Below are 20,964 nucleotides of genomic sequence, written 5' to 3'. Positions count from 1 at the left end.
CGCCAGATTGCCAGACAACCGATGGACAAAACGTATTGTCGAGTGGAGGCCGCGAGAAGAAGCACTACGGAGCAGAGGACGCCCACTAACCAGATGGGCCGATGATTTGAAACATGTTGTCGGTAACTGGATGCAAGCCGCACAAAATAGAGATGAATGGAAAGAGCTGAGGGAGACCTATGTCCAGCAGTGGACGCGTACGGGTTGATGATGATGATGATGAAGTGTCTATAACAAATAATAGAACCAAAAAGAAAACGTATGAACACTATGCCGTCATAGTCCAGAGAAATAAAATTTTTCTCATGACACATCCCCCTCCAGGACGAAACCAACTTTTTTGAGTAGTATGGTATTGACATCTATATTAATAACCTATATGTTTCCTGCAGCTGATTTTGATGATATACATAGTTATAAACAAATAAAGATCAAAAAACGGTAAATATTCGCTTTTTTCGTCTATTATTAAAAAGTGAAGCATTCTAAACAAATTTGAGAGTAAGACACTCATAAATCATATAAAAAACTTCAATATAGCGTTCGCTGAATATGTCTATCCTTATTTGTTGTTTAGAAAATTGCAAAATAAGTCATAAATTTTGAGATTTTATAAATGTTCATAACTTATGTAAAAATTAAGTTAGGACCTTCTTATTACACGGACTGCTGAGACTTCTTGTGTATTATCTTCTGATTATATTTTAAATTTCAAAGCAATTGGTCAAATAGTTTAAAAGTTATGTAATTTGTTTATCCCAAATTCATTTTTTTTTGCAACACTGTAAGTCAGAAAATTATGACGTTACAGTAATACTTCGGACAGTTTATGAAAGAAGAAGAATTTAATAAAAAAAAATGACAAAAAGTAATTTTAAACAGTGTAAAATTATTTTGCAAAAACATGTCAATTTTTTGCTTACTTATAACCAATAAGAATAACTTTTTAACCGTTACCCGTAGAAAAATTATTTTTTCATATTTAGAAAGACTGAATTTTTATACACATTTAGGAAGAAAAACAATTGTCCTAGGAGAATTAGGGACGAAGTTAGCCCCCTCCCCCATTTTTTTTAATTCAGATGTTCTTGCAAAATAATTTTGCCATATTTAGAATTATTTTTTGTCATTTTTTCAATTAAATTAATAGTGTAAATGTTTTTCTTTCATAAACTATTCAAAGTATTACTGTAACTTCATCATTTTCTGACTTATAGTGTTGCAAAAAAAAATAATTTGGGATAAGCAAATTAAATACCTTTTAAACTATTTGACCGATTGCTTTGAAATTTAGGTAATGATTTAAGCACCAGAAGTCTCAGCATTCCGTGTAATAAGAAGGTTCAAGTTTATTTTTACATACGTTATGGATATTTATAAAAACTCAAAATTTACGATTTATTTTGCAATTTTCTAAGCAACCAATAAGGATACACATATTCAGCGAACGCCGTATTAAGTTTTTTATACGATTTATGAGTTTCTTGCTCTCAAATTTGTTTAAAATGCTTAACTTTTTGGTAATAGACGAAAAAAGCGAAAATTTACTGGTTTTTGATCTTCATTTGTTTATAACTATGTATATCATCAAAATCGGCTGCAGGAAACATATTATATTATTAATTATTATAGATGTCCATACTACTCAAAAAATTTGGTTTCGGCCTGGAGGGGGTTGTGTCACCAACAGGATATTTTTTTCCTTATTTCTCTGAACTATCAATTTTCAGTGGCACATGCGTCGACAGTGGAAAATCAGACTTTGCACTTATGGACTGGATTAATAAATTAAAGAGTACCCCCTCCCCTACCGTTAAGACAGGCGAAATGCCCTGACCCGCAGAATTAACTTTTTTTTACATTCTATGTATGTGATTAAAAGCGCAATGTTAACTCCCTCTAACCATCAAAAACGTCATTTTTCTTTTTTTTTGTGGGATACAATAAACATGAAAATTTCAAAAAATGTATACGCATAGTTGAGCCTTTATCAAAACATGTCTATTTTATAGACTTTATAACTGTTTTAGGGGGTTTTTAGGACCTACGGGTCTATAAAAAATATAAATGTTTTCTAGAAGTCTCAACTATGCGTGTGAATTTTTTAAAATTTTAATTTGATTGCATCCCAACTAAAAAAATAAAAACGGAGGTTTTTGCTGGTAGGGGGAGGGAAGAGGGGCTTATCTTTTTTAATACATAGAATGTAAAAAAAGGAATTCTGTGAGTGAGAGCATTTTGCCTATCTTAACGGGGGATACCCTTTAATTTATTTATCCCGTCCATAAGTGGAAAATTTGATTTTCCACTGTTGACACATGTGCCACTGAAATTTTGTAACATAGTACTCATATGTTATCTTTTTGGTTCTACTATGGTTCTATTATCTTTGGGCAGCCAAAGTCCAAAAATTGATTTTTTTTAAGTTTTTTTTTTGTTATGATTGAATATTATTCTCTGAAAACTTCTGTTTCCAACGCGCAACGGTATAAAACACATTACAGTAGCAAATATCCATGGTTACAAAATTATTTGTTTTTTCAACGTCTGCACTCAACTTATCGTGTACCGTTCAACGGCGTAACCAGGATGATCCAAATGGGGGTTATAACCCCCAAACCACCCCTCGTTACGCCTCTGGAACCGGTAGCTTTCTTTATAGCCTATTAGAGCGTTTTATGTTTTTGCGATTTCCTGAATACTAGGTTTTTTTTACTACTTTTAATGTCAAGTATCTCTGGATCCTTAGATGATAAAAGGTCCAAATTTTTACAGTAGTTGTAGATAGATAATTCTTGGTCAAGTTTTATTGAAAAATGTACAAAAACAAGTAAAATAAAAAATAACATCTAAATTTTTTTGGGTTTTTTTTGTAAAAGTATTTTAAAAAAAATTAAAATAAATGTTTTTAAACGCTTTTATTTAGTTCAATCGTTTGCGTCAAATCCTTAGACGTTAATTTGACTGCCTTTTCTTCAGTGCAAATGAATAAAATTTTGCAGACATATGAATTCGCGAGAACAATACACGAATAGTCGATCAAAAAATTTTTTTGTGTTTATGAATTGTTTAAATAAAAAAAAAACGATTTTAATGGAAAAAACTTAAATTCTCTTGTTATTTACAATGCAGAAACTTGAAACTTTTACAGATTGTAGCTAATTATATGAACTATACATAATTTCACTTTTTACGTTAATCGCTTACTGCTTCATACATAAACAATAAAATTTCAAATTTATCCAGTTTCTGTCCGATTTCTATCCAGTTTTCAGCGAAAAAAGTTATGGCACCGTACAGAGACGAATGCTGCCCTTAGTATTGTCGTGGGCTTCGACTGTCCATAAAACGCAAGGTTCGACTGTTGACTACGCTGTCATGAACTTAAGCCCGAAAGTGTTTGCGTAAGGACAGGCTTAAAAGCCTGCATTGAGCCTGCAAAGCTTACGTTGCATTGAGCCGAGTGCGACCATTAAGGTACGTATCCATACAAGGCTGAACCCCGCTCGGTGTAGCTGCTCAAATGGATACGGTATGCGCTCCCCTACATATAAACCGCAAACCGGTTGAATCGAAGAGGGTAAGCGCCGAGCGAGCGGCGATCACCGACGTATCCCCTATGATGTGGAGCTACTACAGCGAGCGAGGTTTACCCTTGTTTGGATACGTACCTTTAGACGGCTTACGCATCGAAGAACTGCATTGCGAGAAATTAACAGGGTCTACACCGTGCAATAGTAAAGTACACATTAGAAGAGATGGAAAGCCTGCGACAACTGTAATAGGTGTAAATAATGATTTTGATTCAAGAAATGTATGAAGAAATTACAGAAAATATACAACGTATGTATCAGATTTTTTCATTTTTTCAACAACGTTTTCTTCGAATAATCCTTCGAGTTTGATTTTTTTTTTATTTTTTGCTTTTTTATTTAACTTTTTTATAATGTTTTAAATTTTAGTCACTCATAACAAAAGAAAAGCGTTTCTTAAAAAAAATTTTTTTCATATTTTTTTATTTTATTGTAAAATCTACGCGGAACTAAACAATACATCTAGTTTCAAAATAAAAAAAATAGGTCGCCAAGTGTTTTGGTTACAGAGATTTGTGACATAATGTTAACATTGTCGTTAAATTAGACTTCGGGTGCTTTTATTAAGTTATACACTCCTACGTTGCTTAAAATGATTAGCAAATTTTACCTAATCTCGGCTCTTAGTCTATTAATTTTATTCGCTCAACTACTTCATATTATAAATTCCGAACATATGTTGTTTGATGTATTCAATTGTGCAAATTTATATTTTAACGCCCAAGTTAATTCTGCTGCTTCCATTCACTTCGCTATTTGTAAACTAACGGTTAAGGTAACTTTGATGTGTTTGTTACGTAACTCTTTGGTTTTGATGTATGTATAGTCAACTACCTCACGGAAATTTTGTTTTCTGCTTCGTTTCGCGGTTTTTGTTGGTCCTTTGACGGAAAAGATGAAAGAGTCGCAATTTTGTCAAAGAAAATATATATTTTTTTTATATTATTGCAGAGAAAATTGATCCATAATTTTTATATTAATGGGTGCGTTCGGACGACCATAGCGGCTGGCTGTCAGCAGAAATCGGCTGAGTGGTTGTATCCAGCCGTGATAGGGAAAGCTTAGTAAATCTCTCAGCGGCTGACTTCCAGCGGTGACGTCTGACAGCTACTGCTGGCTCAGCTGTCCAGCCGCTGTGGTCGTCCGAACGCACCCATTGCTTAAAAATTACATTCAATTACAAATAAATGTATGGAAACTTATTTAAAAGGTATTTTTCCCTATTATTGTTACTCTAGTCTAGACAGAGTAACATAATAAAGAAAAATAAATTTCAGAACCAATCACTGATGGTGCTCAAAAGTATATTAAAGATACAATGCAAGTCATCATGTATTTAAAATAAAACAATAGGTACCTCTAGGAATTCCGGGTGCATCGGAGGAAGCCAACAGTCCGGTGTCCTCTGAGCTGGCGTACCCCGCGGATCCGAAGGAGCTTCCAGAATGTCGAAACTCATGGGGTACAGCGGGAGGGGCTACTTTCTTTGCGGTTGCCGCTGGCTTGGGTGGCCGCGACATGCCGCCCACTGAAATAAACAAAATGCGATTAGAAGACATCATTTAAATATATGTATGTATATAAACGATTTAATAAATCGTTTCTTTACAGCCATTATGTTATTATTGGTATTACGAATTCGAAAATATAATATATTTTCTAATAGAAAAGACAAACATTTAAAAGCAGTTGACACTGAAAACAGGTTCTTTACAGGGTGTTTGGTAACGAATTGGCCTTAGATTCCTGCGGTTAAAATAGGTAGATTTAAGCTAACTTACTTTAGTACGAAAGTTAATAATAAACGAAATACAGGGTGTCAAAGTTAAACTTTTATTTTATTTATTCTTGAATATTTATTTTATTAATTTTATTTATTTTAATAAATAAATATTATTTATTCTTATTACCCAAAGGGCGCCACATACGTCTTTCAGCGCTCAGTTAATTTTTTCAGTTCAATTTTCAGTTATAAGTTAATTTTTTTATTACCCACCCTACATACTTTTTAAGTCAAAACTTTTATTCTCTTAATATTTTTACTTAAAAAAAGGATATGTACTACATTTATTTCGCTAAAATTAACCGTTTTCAAAATAAACGCATTTTAAATCTGCGATGCAACATAATTTTTTGCATAATATTGTAGTTACAACTAAAAATAAACTTAAAACCATAATAATTTCCAAAAATGTATCGCATAAATATGATTATTTCATTCATAGGAGATTCTGACCAATAGAAAGCTACAGACATGCAAATTAAGGTGAAAATTCCACACCTGTAATTTTGAACGAATCAAAATACGTTATTTTGACAGATCACCATGGCAACGGAGGTATTTTATCGGAAATTTTTTGCTCGTGGGGTACCCAACAGCGAATTATAGTGGAAATTTTTTGACGTTTACAATAACAGAACATTTTTGACAGACTGGTTTTTATTTGTTTACATAATTTAGTTTTGATTCATTTTCTATCACTTGTAGTTACTCAAAACTTATGTAAAATTGAAGAATATACTATTTTCTATCTTGAAATGGTATTCCCATGCAACTACAATGAGTAGAAATTACGAATTTGAAAGCCTAAATAATTGCTGACAAAGCTATGGCGCGCTATTAATCTGTTCATGCAGCTTTGGATTTTCAAATGCAAATTTGGTGTGGAATTTTCTTACCGAATACCACGCGAAGTCAAATTAATATCCGGAAATTTTTTTTTGATCATGAATATTTTTAGAAAATTTCCCTCGTCTGCGACTCGGGAAATTTTCAAAATATTCATGATCTCAAAAAAATTTCCGGAAATAATTTGACCTCTAGTGGTATTACTAGTGATAATTTTTGATAATCTCCCGTCGTTAAGCATATTACGTCAGATGCCCTTCGTTGCTACGAAAAAATACATTCAGTGACATTAATGACAAATGTTTTAAAAATTATAAAAGTGATGACTTTCAACCGTCAAATACATATTTATAACAACTGTGTGTTTAATTTCACTAATTGGTACTTACATATATAAATTACAATAAAATTTTGGTTTTGAACAGTCTTATTCATGAAATAATCGCAACAAATTGCACTCGAACTCTAAAATTAATATAGAATTTTAGAGCTCTTGTGCAATTACTACTGAAAACTTGCACAATTATTATGGTTTCAAGTTAATTTGTCGGGAATAATTACAATAATATTATGCAAAAAATTTAGTTGCATCGTAGATTTAAAATGTGTTTATCACGAAAACGGTTGCGTGTAGTCAAATAAATGCCGTAGGTTTACCTTTATACCAAAAGTATAGAAAAGTATACCAAAAGTATAAAATAATAGGGGAATAAAAATTTTGATCTCAAAATTATGTAGAGTGGGGGGATAAAGAAAATTGAACGTATTAAATGAGCGCTGAAAGACGTATGTGACGCCCTCTGGTAATATATAATTTTTGGTGGTGAGTTTAGGTTTCTCGTCCCAAAAAACCCCCCTTACCAAATTTCGTATTGTTATCCCATGCATGTCAGAAAATATTCAGAAATAAAAATAATAAAAGTTTAACTTTGACACCCAGTATTTATCAACTTTTGTACTAAAGTGAGTTAGCTTAAATCGACCTATTTTAACCCCAGGAAATTGAAGGGAAGCTATGGCCCATTCGTTACCAAACACCCTGTATATCTCTTCCCCTGCTGGAAGAGACAAAAATTGAAAAGCAGTTGACATTTAAAACTGGTTCTATACAGAGTGATTTTTATATACGGAACACCACAATTATTGTCTTCGAAACGGCTCACACGATTTTTATAGATTTTGGAGTGTAAGGGTGTTGTGATACAGTCGATATTATGGTGGTATTTATATTGTTGTCTGATCTTCTATTTTTTTTTAAATCTAATAAACCTTCTTATTTCAAATGAAACACCCTGTATGCTTTTTGTCTTAGTCCTTAAGAAAATTTCTTCAGTATTTAATACTGATTATTTCTGCTTCCTTCGCAATGCCGTGAGTAAGATAAAAATGTCATCCTCTAGAGCAGACATAGAGGAGATTTGATGTCTATAAAGTTTGTTTTGTTTTTTTTCATTACCAAGAACTTTATCTCCATACTTTATCTTTCCAACTTTATCCAACTTTATCTCCATAAACCATATTTTTACGATGGAATTATTTTCAATAAAACAATTCAATCCCAAAAAAATAATGAAATAACGACGTCGCTGAAAAGTGGAATTCCAAAAATAGATTCGTCTAAGACAATCAACAGTCATTAGTCATATTTTCAACAATATATTGATTTTAAATTGATCTTTCAATTCAATAGTTTCATAAAATAATATTAGAAACCATAACTTTTCCAAAATTACTATAATTTTATGGCCCTGGCACCATAATCCCACTCTGCAGAGTTGAGAACACTGATCCCAAACCATTTTATGTAACAGAAAGCCACCATCTGTAACAAAATGACTGTGAATGTTATTAAAGATGTCTCGGTACCTTCTCTTATGCCTCCCTCGGGGAATAATGCCAAAGGAAAAGGTGCTAACAAATTGAAGAATCTCAGATGCAGAATCCACCAATTTAATAAGAATTAAAAATGGTAAATAGTATTTTAAAACTGAGATTTTTCGTGTTGAAAGTTCTTACTGGTACATCCTTAATCTGCGACTTTTTCAATTAATAAGACAGCAGACGACGAATATAGAGAAAACGAAAGGGAAACGATCACATTTCGCTTTCATTCGTCTAGGAAAAACGGACAGCAGAGGAACTTTCAGTACTCAAATCCGAGTAAAGGAAATAAAAATAATAAATGATGGTTTTGCTTGTTTTCGATTCAGAGGGTTGCACACCCGCTAGACAGGCTGTTTCTACCATTTCAGGCGTCCTCAGTAGCTTTCGTTAGTGTGCCTACCTCTGGACCGAAAAACAGCTCTACCATCATTTTAAAGGGAATCTGAAAAATAATTCAAATTTCCCATCAGACGCGATACAGCGACAGCTACTAACAAATTGAAGAATCTCAGATGCAGAATCCACCAATTTAATAAGAATTAAAAATGGTAAATAGTATTTTAAAACTGAGATTTTTCGTGTTGAAAGTTCTTACTGGTACATCCTTAATCTGCGACTTTTTCAATTAATAAGACAGCAGACGACGAATATAGAAAACGAAAGGGAAACGATCACATTTCGCTTTCATTCGTCTAGGAAAAACGGACAGCAGAGGAACTTTCAGTACTCAAATCCGAGTAAAGGAAATAAAAATAATAAATGATGGTTTTGCCTGTTTTCAATTCAGAGGGTTGCACACCAGCTAGACAGGCTGTTTCTACCATTTCAGGCGTCCTCAGTAGCTTTCGTTAGTGTGCCTACCTCTGGACCGAAAAACAGCTCTACCATCATTTTAAAGGGAATCTGAAAAATAATTCAAATTTCCCATCAGACGCGATACAGCGACATCTACTAACAAATTGAAGAATCTCAGATGCAGAATCCACCAATTTAATAAGAATTAAAAATGGTAAATAGTATTTTAAAACTGAGATTTTTCGTGTTGAAAGTTCTTACTGGTACATCCTTAATCTGCGACTTTTTCAATTAATAAGACAGCAGACGACGAATATAGAAAACGAAAGGGAAACGATCACATTTCGCTTTCATTCGTCTAGGAAAAACGGACAGCAGAGGAACTTTCAGTACTCAAATCCGAGTAAAGGAAATAAAAATAATAAATGATGGTTTTGCTTGTTTTCGATTCAGAGGGTTGCACACCAGCTAGACAGGCTGTTTCTACCATTTCAGGCGTCCTCAGTAGCTTTCGTTAGTGTGCCTACCTCTGGACCGAAAAACAGCTCTACCATCATTTTAAAGGGAATCTGAAAAATAATTCAAATTTCCCATCAGACGCGATACAGCGACATCTACTAACAAATTGAAGAATCTCAGATGCAGAATCCACCAATTTAATAAGAATTAAAAATGGTAAATAGTATTTTAAAACTGAGATTTTTCGTGTTGAAAGTTCTTACTGGTACATCCTTAATCTGCGACTTTTTCAATTAATAAGACAGCAGACGACGAATATAGAAAACGAAAGGGAAACGATCACATTTCGCTTTCATTCGTCTAGGAAAAACGGACAGCAGAGGAACTTTCAGTACTCAAATCCGAGTAAAGGAAATAAAAATAATAAATGATGGTTTTGCCTGTTTTCAATTCAGAGGGTTGCACACCAGCTAGACAGGCTGTTTCTACCATTTCAGGCGTCCTCAGTAGCTTTCGTTAGTGTGCCTACCTCTGGACCGAAAAACAGCTCTACCATCATTTTAAAGGGAATCTGAAAAATAATTCAAATTTCCCATCAGACGCGATACAGCGACATCTACTAACAAATTGAAGAATCTCATATGCAGAATCCACCAATTTAATAAGAATTAAAAATGGTAAATAGTATTTTAAAACTGAGATTTTTCGTGTTGAAAGTTCTTACTGGTACATCCTTAATCTGCGACTAAAAGGTGCTAATTCGTATGCTAAAAGGGATTGATGATGATAGTACCTACTGGTCATAGCACTAGAGGAAAGAACCTTACATTTACGATGAAATGAGAGTCGTTGAATCTCTGTATCTCAATGGCGCGATGACAATTTATAATTTATCTTCTGGGAGTGTTTTGTAGTCTGGGAGTATGGGATTGGGAGTCGGAAGTTTTGTAGTGGGGGATGCAACCCTAAATGTAACTTTTCAATGGACTATACATGACGTAGTTCAACCTATATCATGTACACCATATAGGTTGAACTAGTCCAAATGTAGGACATAGTAGGTTCCTCCAAGTCGACTAGATCACCAAAACAATGAATAAAGAACTGACAGGAAGAGATGACTCACTTCTACGAACTGGTTTCATCTACAGCGAAGATAAATGGCTAGTATATTATGTACTTTTCCCAGCTACTTATACTTGAAGACTTTATAAGAAGGCGTAGTACACGAAAACCTAAATTTATGTTTTTAAATTGTTTTTCAGAAAAACCAAGAATAGGTATTTACATAAAAATGATTAATGATTAATGCCGCACATTAATTTTCATAACAAATATTGATCTTACAGAGTTGTTGGATTGCTGATAGTTTAAATACACTTAAGCCTATTGACTTTGTGGTTAGAAATTCTGCATTACGCAAAAATGTGAAAACCAACGTTCGAAGAAATTTAAGTGGAGTCTTATTTCAACACATTCAACATAACTACAGGTATTATCCGAATACAAAACAACCTCTATTCTTAAGAAAATAATACCGTGGTTTCTAAACCAAGTATTTTTATTAAATGGTTTATAAGACATGATTGTTCACCTACGTTTTGTACTTGACATTAATTTGGTATTGTTCCTAGTTTTAATACTGTACAAACTTCAAGATTGTATACGAATCTAGCTAAATGTAGTATGTATTTATTCGAATTTTTAAAATCTAGGGGGTGAAATCAACATTTCAAGCACATTTTTGTGAATTTTTTTGAAACTATGGTAGAATAATTTTTTTCTATGGATGCTATACAATGTGCAACTTCTCTCACTACATTCAAAACGAAAAATTTCTTACACAGTGAGAAAAGTCGGCCATTGTAGTGAGAAATAATTTTGCTCACTGGTTTTCCGCCTGTTTTCCATACATATGATAGCCGTTTCCATGGTAAAATGCACCATACAAACACAATTAATGTTGTCAAACAAAATGTGTTGAAGCAAAACTTACCAGGAATTACCTTTCATAACTTTTCAAAAATAACTGTTAATTAGAATGTTAAATAAATAATAACGTATATAAATTTTAACAATATTAAATACCCACATCTACATGTATCTATATGTATTTTATTTCAATTTATGCATATAATATGCCTAAAAGCACCTAAATTATTTAATTTTGAAGTTTGAACTCTTTACAAAACCGCATCCATAGAAAAAGTACAGTGTACAACACATGAGAAAATGACATATTTCTCCCTCGAACTTCTGAGCTCGTGTATGTCGTTTTTCTCACTGGTTGTACAATATACTATATTTTTAAATTAAATAAACATAAATTAAGTACAGTTAAAAAAATATTCAAAAAAATGTTAAGACAAAATATTGAAAAACAAGCCAACGATGGCAAATTTTTAGACACCTCCAAAAAAAAAATAGATTTTGCCGTGGACATCAAAACTCGTCGTTGGATAATTTTTTTTATTTATTTAACCTATCAATTTATTTACAATCTGTAAAACACGTTACAATGGTTGTCGTAAAACAAGTTACAATGGTCGTTGGATCATGTGAAACAAAGAAATCAAAACGATTTTTTCTTTTTCTTTTCGTTTTTCGAGATACCGCGATCGAGTTTTTTTTTAGTTTTAACGATTTTGAGTTTTTGGTAACACTCAGAAGTCAAAATAACGAAATTTTTCGTAAAAAATGTTGAAAATCAACATATTTATTATTGTTAAACAAAAAATCAGCATAAACACAAAATATCTCGACAGCGTTACTTCATGAATGTCTTAAAGAAAATCTATGCAATATTTTAGGTGGATCGCTCAAGTAGTTTTTGAGCTACAATGTCCGCCGCCTTTGAAAAACTCATAAGTTTTGACAACTTTTATTTTCAATCTGTTGAATGGATGAACAACGAATACCAAAGGAAATACTAAAATGACAACCAGAGGTACAGAGAAAACGAGGTAGATCGAGAAAAATTTGGAGCGAAGGAATAGACAAAGAGCTGAGAGAACGAAACAGAAGAGAACCTATGGAACAACCGGACGAAGTGGCGATTAGAAGTCGCAAAACGGCGGAGAACGTTATAAACCGACATGTAGTACCTAGTAGTAGTTTTTTGTCTGTCAAATCGTAAAGTGATGCAAACCGGAATATGTTTTTGAATCGCTGAGTAATTACTTCCTTTTGTTCTACATAGGTCGTACCGCAGCCCATTATTGTGAGGCTTATTATACATCTTTCAGATACTCGTATATCTAGAATCTAGAAATATCTAGCTAGAATATATTGTACAACATTTCGGTGAACAATTTGTATAGTTACTGATCCATGGGAAAGACAAGGAACACTCAGTATACAAAGAACGGGACAGTGATAATAGAAGAGGACGAAGAGAGAGACCTTCCTATACAAAATTAAAACAGCAATCACGATTGCCAAATGAAAAGGATCGTAAAAGCACAGAGGTTGAAGTGCTTGGCACCTAAAGAAATGCTCAAATATAGTGGATGTCCATAGGCTCAGCGGCAAAATAATGGCCTTCTAAGGCTTTGTACACATGAGGGCGCTTTGCAAGCGCTTTTACCTGTTTTACCTGATCTAACCCTAACGCCGCCCTTCAAGTTACAAAGGAAAAGAGGTATAACGCTTTTCTCAGTAACAAGACATTTTCAAATATCATAACCCACGAGTCAAATATTGAACAAATAATAACGAATATTTAGGTAGTTCCTTGAAACAAAATGATAACAAACTTATGGAGTCATAAGCCACATACAACAAGAATGTATAAAATGAGTAAATCAAACAGATTTCTAAACATGTAATTTTTTTTTTAATTTTTAAATTTGCAGGCTTAATTGGTTTATTTTTATAATAACCAGAACCTACAGCACTAACGAATTCCAATAACCTAGTTTATGTTAAAAAACAAATATCCCATAATTCACGCCTAGTTATGAAAAAAATAAAGTAGTTCATGTCTCTCTCCCAACATCCTGCATTTCGCGCTTTTTTATATAGATCTTTACAATTTATTGACTCATTTAACACACATATAGAAGCAATTTGTCTCTTTATGGCGTGCCATTTTAAATATTTTATCGTTTTTTATAGTAACCAATATTTGAAGAGATTAATCACGCTATACACATGTTATTTTTAGAATAAACATTAAAATTTATGTCAAGCCAGACATTCACTAGAGTATTTCAACTATCCTACATTTTCTATAGTTTATTACTTAGAAAATAATAAAAAATGAAAAAATTAATATAGTAGAACCCCGATTATCCGTGTGCGGATTACGCTGCGGATTATCCGTGCTATGATTTTCTATTACTCAAATTACATTTTTGAGGTTTTATCAAAATAGCGTCACCTTAAATCACTCCACGAGAGGAAGACTCATAATGAAAGATTTATTTTTTCTGTCATCTTTTTATGGTGGTAGGTACACACGTATGTGTGTGTGTGTTCACAAAGAGGGGATGGCATTAGATAAACTTTTTGCCACAGATAACACACGTATGTATAAACGTATTTACATATTATGTATTATGTATGTATAAGAAATAAATGTTCGGATTATCCGTGCTTTTCAATTATCCGTGCCACGTCCGGTCCCGAGGAGCACGGATAACCGGGGCTCTACTGTATTTAAAAATGATAAGGCAATGCTTCTTCTTCTTCAGCCTGTTTGCATCCACTCCTGGATAAAGGGCTCCCCATGAGTTCTCCACTCTTCTCTGTTTTGTGCTATTTGGTGCCAGTTTCTCTCCACTTTTGCTTTGATGTCGTTTAGCCACAGTTTTTGTAGTGTTCCTCTACTTCGACTGTGCTCGCGTGGTCTCTAATGTATAAATATACAATGTTTCTCGTCCACCTTTCGTTATTTTGTCACGTGTTTTTGGAGTACCTATTCTACACGGTCCAGTGTTCTATGAAATCAAATGCATTATTGTAATCCACAAATGCCAAATAAATATTTTCATTGTATTCGTTAAGGTTTTTACATATTATGATGCAGTCATCGTTTCCAGCACGTAGCGTTTAGTTTCCGAAAAATATTGATTTTAATGGTTTTAAATATGAACAATTTATACTGTCCGGAACGTATCGTATCAGAAAATCAGATTTTTCGAAGGCTACGCTACGTGCCGGAAACGATGAATGCATGATAATATGTAGAAACCTTTACACTTTCAGATAAGTGTCCGTATTATCTCTGTAGGTGTTCTATGGCAGTGGCGGCCGGTGAGGTAGTGCCATGGAGCCATGGCACTACTTTATTTTTATGCAGAAACATATTTTTTTAACTTTAAACCGTTTTAATGCCCGTTCATTTTTTGTGCGTACTTATTTTCTCTTTATAAATTATATAAAATCTGGCAACTGTGCAGTGTAGTACAACCCTCGCTACTCACAGCGGACGGGGTGATCGCATGGTGCCGAAAGCTTAGATGGCTCGGCTGAAAAGAGAAAGATTTTACGGGCATTCTATGTAAGTGACAGAGATAGAGCTATATTGCACTTTTAATACACGTTTAAATGAGACTATTCATGCCTGGATCGACAAGGAAGATCTAATATTTTTTACTATGCTCATCATAGTGAATAGTTGATTCTCGTCCAGGGTAGTACATTATTTTTCGAGTTTTTTTACGCGCTCACTCGCTCGTTTTTGCATTTATAATTATTATATTTTTAATGATTAAACTTTTTATTATAAACTATTATATATTTAAGTAATTTAAAATTTTTTAATTTTTAATAAAACCCGAGTTAAATTCAGCTTATCGTGATAGTCTAATTAAACACAATGAACAAGAAGTGGATAAAGAATCGATATGTTTTGAATCAAATTAAAAATTATATCTATATGGTTTTGTGGAGCTTTCGAGTTAGTTTTGAGAAATCACGACGAAAAGGAAAATTCAGAAAATAGAGGCATCTTCATAGAACTGTTCAATATTAGCCGAATTAGACAACGACTTAGGTTCATATTCACAGTTCCAAATCTTTAAAAGCATGTACCTCAAAACAGCACAAAATGAACTCCTTCAGTGTATCTTAGATGTTTATCACGAGGAAATAAGGAAAGAAATTGAAAATTATCTTTGTGTTGCAGTGATTGCCGATGAAACGACAGACGTCGCGTCGCTGGTGAATTCAGGTACTTCGATATTTGTGTAAAGGGCGATAAGTTAAGAGATTTTGGAGATTTTACTTGTTGGACAGACATGATGTCAAATCTGAATGCATTTTAAATGTTTAAATTTCTTGACACCCCAGAAATGGTATATACCTACATAATGTAAAAGTATCCGTACCTATTTTTTTAAATTTCTATTTTATACCTTTTTTGACAATATCGTGAACCAGTCACTAAAAATTTAGGCAGCTGCCCGAATTCTGTCACTACCTACTTAAAGTGATACGAGCCGCCACTGTTCTATGGTAACTATAACCTTTGCGAATTCCCGTTTGCTCAACAGACTGGTAACTATTAACAGACTGGTAACTGGTAAGTTTGTTTGTACCGATGTGGTAACAGGCTTATTGGTCTGTAGTTTTCTTGTTTGTGTTTGTCTTCTTTCTTGTGTAGTAAAAGTACCTGCGCATTTTGTCAAGAGGTTGGAATAGCACCCCTAAATAGACACTTGGTCATAAGATTCTGAGTTCTTGCATTGCATTGTCTAATTATGGTTTATGTGGTGGATATCTGATTTGTTGCCACCTTTATCTTAGCTTTCTGCCTCGTCTAGTTTCGGCATTATCTCTTATTTCTTTAGGCATTATCTTTCATACATCTTCTATATTTTTATCACAAGTCCAAACCCTACAAAGAACATTTTTGGAAAGTCGAAATCTTTTGTTTGTTAAAACTGAATGCCCCATATTTCGACAAATTTTCTACAGAACAATATCTTTCATACTACAATTAGACCAGGGCGCATCTGTAAAAATATTAGTACATTTGGACGTTGAGAGGTGACTCAATTTTTTTTGCAGAAATTGCTTGAAAATAACTCAAATAATAATATTTGAGTTATCCTCCCTCTCAAAAAGGTCCGGAACATTGTTTAAATAATCAAAATGTCAAAAAATTAAGGAAAAATTCGATTTTTTTTCTTCGTTTTTTGATTATAACTTCAAAAGTATTCATTTCCGAGAAAAGTTGTACTCACATAAAAGTTGCGTAATTAAATTTCCTATAATATAGAATAGGCTAAAGTTTAAAAACTAGTCACACTTGTTGCAAAATAGCAACAATTGCGAAAAAAACATACAAAAACAAGTACATATTCGCATTTTACGTTTTTCAACCATTTATGCTACATTTAGGACCTTCATATTTCACCCAGAAAAACTTTATAATACAGTAAAACAATACTGTAAATTTCATTAAGATCGGTTCAATAGATTCTGCAAAATAAATTTTGCAATCCAGCTTTCGCAAAAAAAATTGACTTTTTCAAAATGTTACAGGACTGAAAATAAAGCAGATAGCAAGTTCAATTTTTTTTGCGTATAGATGTGTACTGTACCTTTAATTTGCAACTTGCAAAATTAAAATCGATTAATTACCACGGCGTCAGGAATTTTTTTAAATAAACATTAATTATTGGTGCTACGCACAGAACAGCGGATAGTTTGCTCTGATTGGGCATTCCAATGACCTTTGATAATGATTGATACATTTTAATTTTTATTACATATCGATATAAATAAATAAATTTGTTTATTGCAAAATAAAAACACATACTCTATCCTTTGAAATAACACTTTTTTTAGCAAAAACTTTCTTTGTTCATATATTTTAACTTAAAGAATAAAAGTTTATTATTTTTAAACATATGCAATTGTTTAAACAATATTTCACAAACAATAATAAAATTAGTTTGATTTTTGTGGAATTAAAATATTAAAATACAACAAAATATAGAGTAAGAAAATAATATATTAGATAAAGATTGGAAGAAATTTTGGTGGAAATCAACTTGTGTGAATCGAACACCGCTGTCCTGCGCGTAGCACCAAAAATTAATGTTTATTTAAAAAATTTCCTGACGCCGTGGTAATTAATTGATTTTAATTTTGCAAATTGCAAATAAAAGGTGCAGTCCACTTCTATACGCAAAAAAAATTCAACTTGCTATCTGCTTTTTCAGTCCTGCAACATTTAAAAACAATGAAAATCTATTAAACCGATCTTAATGAAATTTACAGTGTTGTTCTACTATATCATTAAGTTTTTCTGGGTAAAATATGAAGGTCCTAAGTGTAGCATAAATCGTTGAAAAACGTAAAATGCGAATACTTGTTTTTGTATGGTTTTTTTCGCAATTATTGCTATTTTGCAACAAGGGTGACTATTTTTTAAATTTTTAACCAATTCTATATTGTAGGAAATTTAATTACGCAACTTTTATGTCAGTACAACTTTTCTCAGAAATAAATAGTTTTAAAGGTATAATCAAAAAACCAATAAAAAAATCGAATTGTTCCTTCATATTTTGACATTTTGATTATTTAAACAATGTTCCGGATCATTCTGAGTGGGAGGATAAGTCAAATATTATTATTTGAGTTATTATTAAGCAATTTCTGCAAAAAAATTTGAGTCACCTCTCAACGTCAATCTCAAAACATATGCGCCCTGGACTAAATTCTTTTTACCAGTCATTACTAAAAAATTTATTTTCAACCCATTAATCCAAAACCGAAAAAACTTGTATGATGTATTTTACAAAAACTTCATTTTTAAAGTAATTCTCTGAGTGTATACCTATTAAATATCAACAAGCACTTTGGTGATAAAATATGGTCGTCGCCATGGACGTATCGTCGCATTGTTACATAACATTCCGTTTGGATAAAAACCAGATCTAAGTGTACAAAGCAATGCTTGAGCAGCTACATTAATAAGTATAATATAAGATAAGACTCGCAGAGTATGTAGTTCTCTTGCGACAAGACAGGTATCAATTAGAGGCGCCAAAACTGTCGTCTGCAGGTCCATTCCATTCTTCGTTTCGTTTGCCTTTCACCATTGCGTTACGAAAACAAAAGCATGGATTGTGGTTACGCATACAGAACCGGCTTTGCTAGAGTGCAATTTTGAGTAGCCTCTGGCACGTCTGGGAACACAGCAGAAGACGATGTCTTGTTAAGTCTTAAGTGGTTGAGATAGAAACAGGTTCTGTCTAGAGCCATCATCAACAATGAAGAGTTGTCTAAGGCAAGAAATTATACTCGCTGTCAAATGCGGTCTACACAATAATTTTGTACATCTTTGATGTGCATGTAAAATAATTTACAGAAAGGGTTCATAAAGCAACGAACAAAATCTGAGACATTTACATAATCAATGAAAATTGCAATAAAGATAAAAACTTCGTTCAATATATCATTAGATGCGAAGTTTAAATAACTGAATAAAATACCGGTTCATTTATTTTTACAAAACACTGATTCATTTTTACCTCAATACTATAATACATCAAGAAATTATGATAAGAATAACCGGCAATATTACAGATAAAGAGATTGATATACTAAAACAAAAAAAGAAGAAAACAAGATTATGCAATATTTCTAAAACAATTTTATATTTGGGAAATAAAATTATTATGTGAGTTGTACTGAGACAAATCACAGAAAAGGCCATTGAGTACAATAAACCAGCATATATATATGTTTTATAGACCTGACAAAGACTTTCGATCGCATCCAAGTCAAGGACGTCCTACACTTACTGTATAGAAGAAACATACCAATCAATATTATACAAACCATCGAAAACATCTACTTTCATAATCGAATACAGGCAAAGATAAAAAATGGAAACTAACGCAGTTTATACCAGTACAAAGCGGAGTCAGACAAGGTGACTCGTTAAGCCCACTGCTCTTTAATATAATAATGGACGAAATAATAGAAGCAGTACGTAAAGGTCATGGTTACAGAATGGGAAACAAAGAAATCCAAATATTATGTTATGCAGATGACGTTTCATTGATCGACGAGACAGAAGACGATCTCCAAAGATTAACACACGTCTTCAACACAACAGCCAAGAAATATAATATGATAATATCAGCAGAAAAAACCAAATGTATGACAACATCTAAATACCCACTACGATGTAAAATCGAAATTTATGGGAAAATAATATAGCAGGAAGCAAGGTTTAGATATCTGGGAATAGATATAACCAGTTACGGAGATGTTGAAGAGGAAGTACGACAACAAAGCTTAAAAGCAAGTAAAGCGGCGGGGTATCTTAATGACACAATCTGGAAGAACAAATACCTAACACAAGACACAAAAGCAAGAATCTATAAAGCAGCAATTAGACCTATATTGACATAAAGGGTGGAGACAAGACCTGACAAGAGAGATGAAAATACTACGACGAATATCAGGGAAAAGTCTGTTGGATATGGAGAGAAGCGAAAACATAAGAAGATCATGAAATGTAGAAGACATAAATGAATGGGTGACAAAACGGAAACAGGAGTGGAACGAACACATTAACAGAATGGCAGAGGATAGGATAGTACGAATAGCACGAGATAAGTCACCAAATGGACGAAGATGTATTGTCAGACCAAGAAAAAGATGGTGAGATAACTTAAACAATTTAGGAGGCTAATATTGAAGAAGAAACAGGCTTTAAAGCCTACATACAAGAAGGAAGAAGAAGAAGGAAATAAAATTATAAAAACTGATATAATCTGTAAAGTATTGAGGCACTAAGAATAAAAAAACTGATGACAGAGTGCAAGAACGGACGCAGAAAACTAAATAAAGCAATCAAAGATAGCAAAAGACAATGCTGAATGTAGCTTATCTACGAGGTAGAGTATGATCCGCAGGTATACACGGTGATCATGACTGACCTGAAAAGTCCAACCATGACCAACTTTCTATAGAAGATCGTTACTCCTTAAAACACTTTTATCCTCCAATCGATGAGTGCGAGGCTGAAGAAATCTCGTCGATAACGGAGGATCAACTGATGGAGGCGTTTAATAGAGTTGTAAATAATAAACTACTGGGCTTATATGGAATCTCAAACATCGTTTTAAAATCAGGCATCAAAGAATCGCCGACAATGTTCCTGGATGTTTACAATACATGCCTCAAGAATGGGACTTTCTCGTACATGTAAAAGCAACAAAGATTAGTGCTTCTCCCAAAAGGGAAGAAATCACCAGATGAACCATCATCTTATCGCATCTGTATGCTGTGTGGAACTGGTAATATATTAGAACGAATAGTCCTTGAAAGAATGGAAGCAGCAATTCAACGCGCTGCTCAACAGCAATCTGTATGGGTTTTAGAGATTGGAATTGTTGGATCCAGCATCCAGCAATCCAGCTAAGTCCAGGTCTTATTTTCACATGCTGGATCCAGCAGCGCGGATCCGCAAACATATCAAATTCGAAATAGTTGCTTAATATCTTTATTAGCCTCTTTATTCAAGCTGGAAAGTTTCTACAGCATAAAAGTTTGCATCGATAAAGCGTTAATAGACATTGATTCTGCGATAAAATTCTCTGTTGGCGAGTGGTAAATATTGTCAATAATCAATAA

At 33.2% G+C, this 20,964-nt stretch overlaps 1 protein-coding gene across 7 annotated transcripts in view; it reads right to left on the bottom strand.

The window, feature by feature from the left end:
* The window catches only part of LOC114327271 (caskin-1), a 475,220-nt gene that overhangs the window by 82,364 nt on the left and 371,892 nt on the right, over nt 1–20,964 (bottom strand). For all 7 annotated transcript variants that reach the window (XM_050643568.1, XM_028275825.2, XM_028275821.2 and 4 more), the window contains one exon: nt 4,951–5,121. In XM_050643568.1, coding sequence (XP_050499525.1) covers nt 4,951–5,113 — 163 coding nt within the window. In that variant the 5' untranslated portion in view covers nt 5,114–5,121. The remainder of the gene's footprint in view (nt 1–4,950; nt 5,122–20,964) is intronic.

The sequence above is a fragment of the Diabrotica virgifera genome, chromosome 2 (assembly GCF_917563875.1).
Source record: "Diabrotica virgifera virgifera chromosome 2, PGI_DIABVI_V3a".
In the NCBI taxonomy this organism is placed as follows: Eukaryota; Metazoa; Arthropoda; class Insecta; order Coleoptera; family Chrysomelidae; genus Diabrotica; species Diabrotica virgifera.
This window is presented reverse-complemented; position numbering and strand designations above follow the sequence as displayed.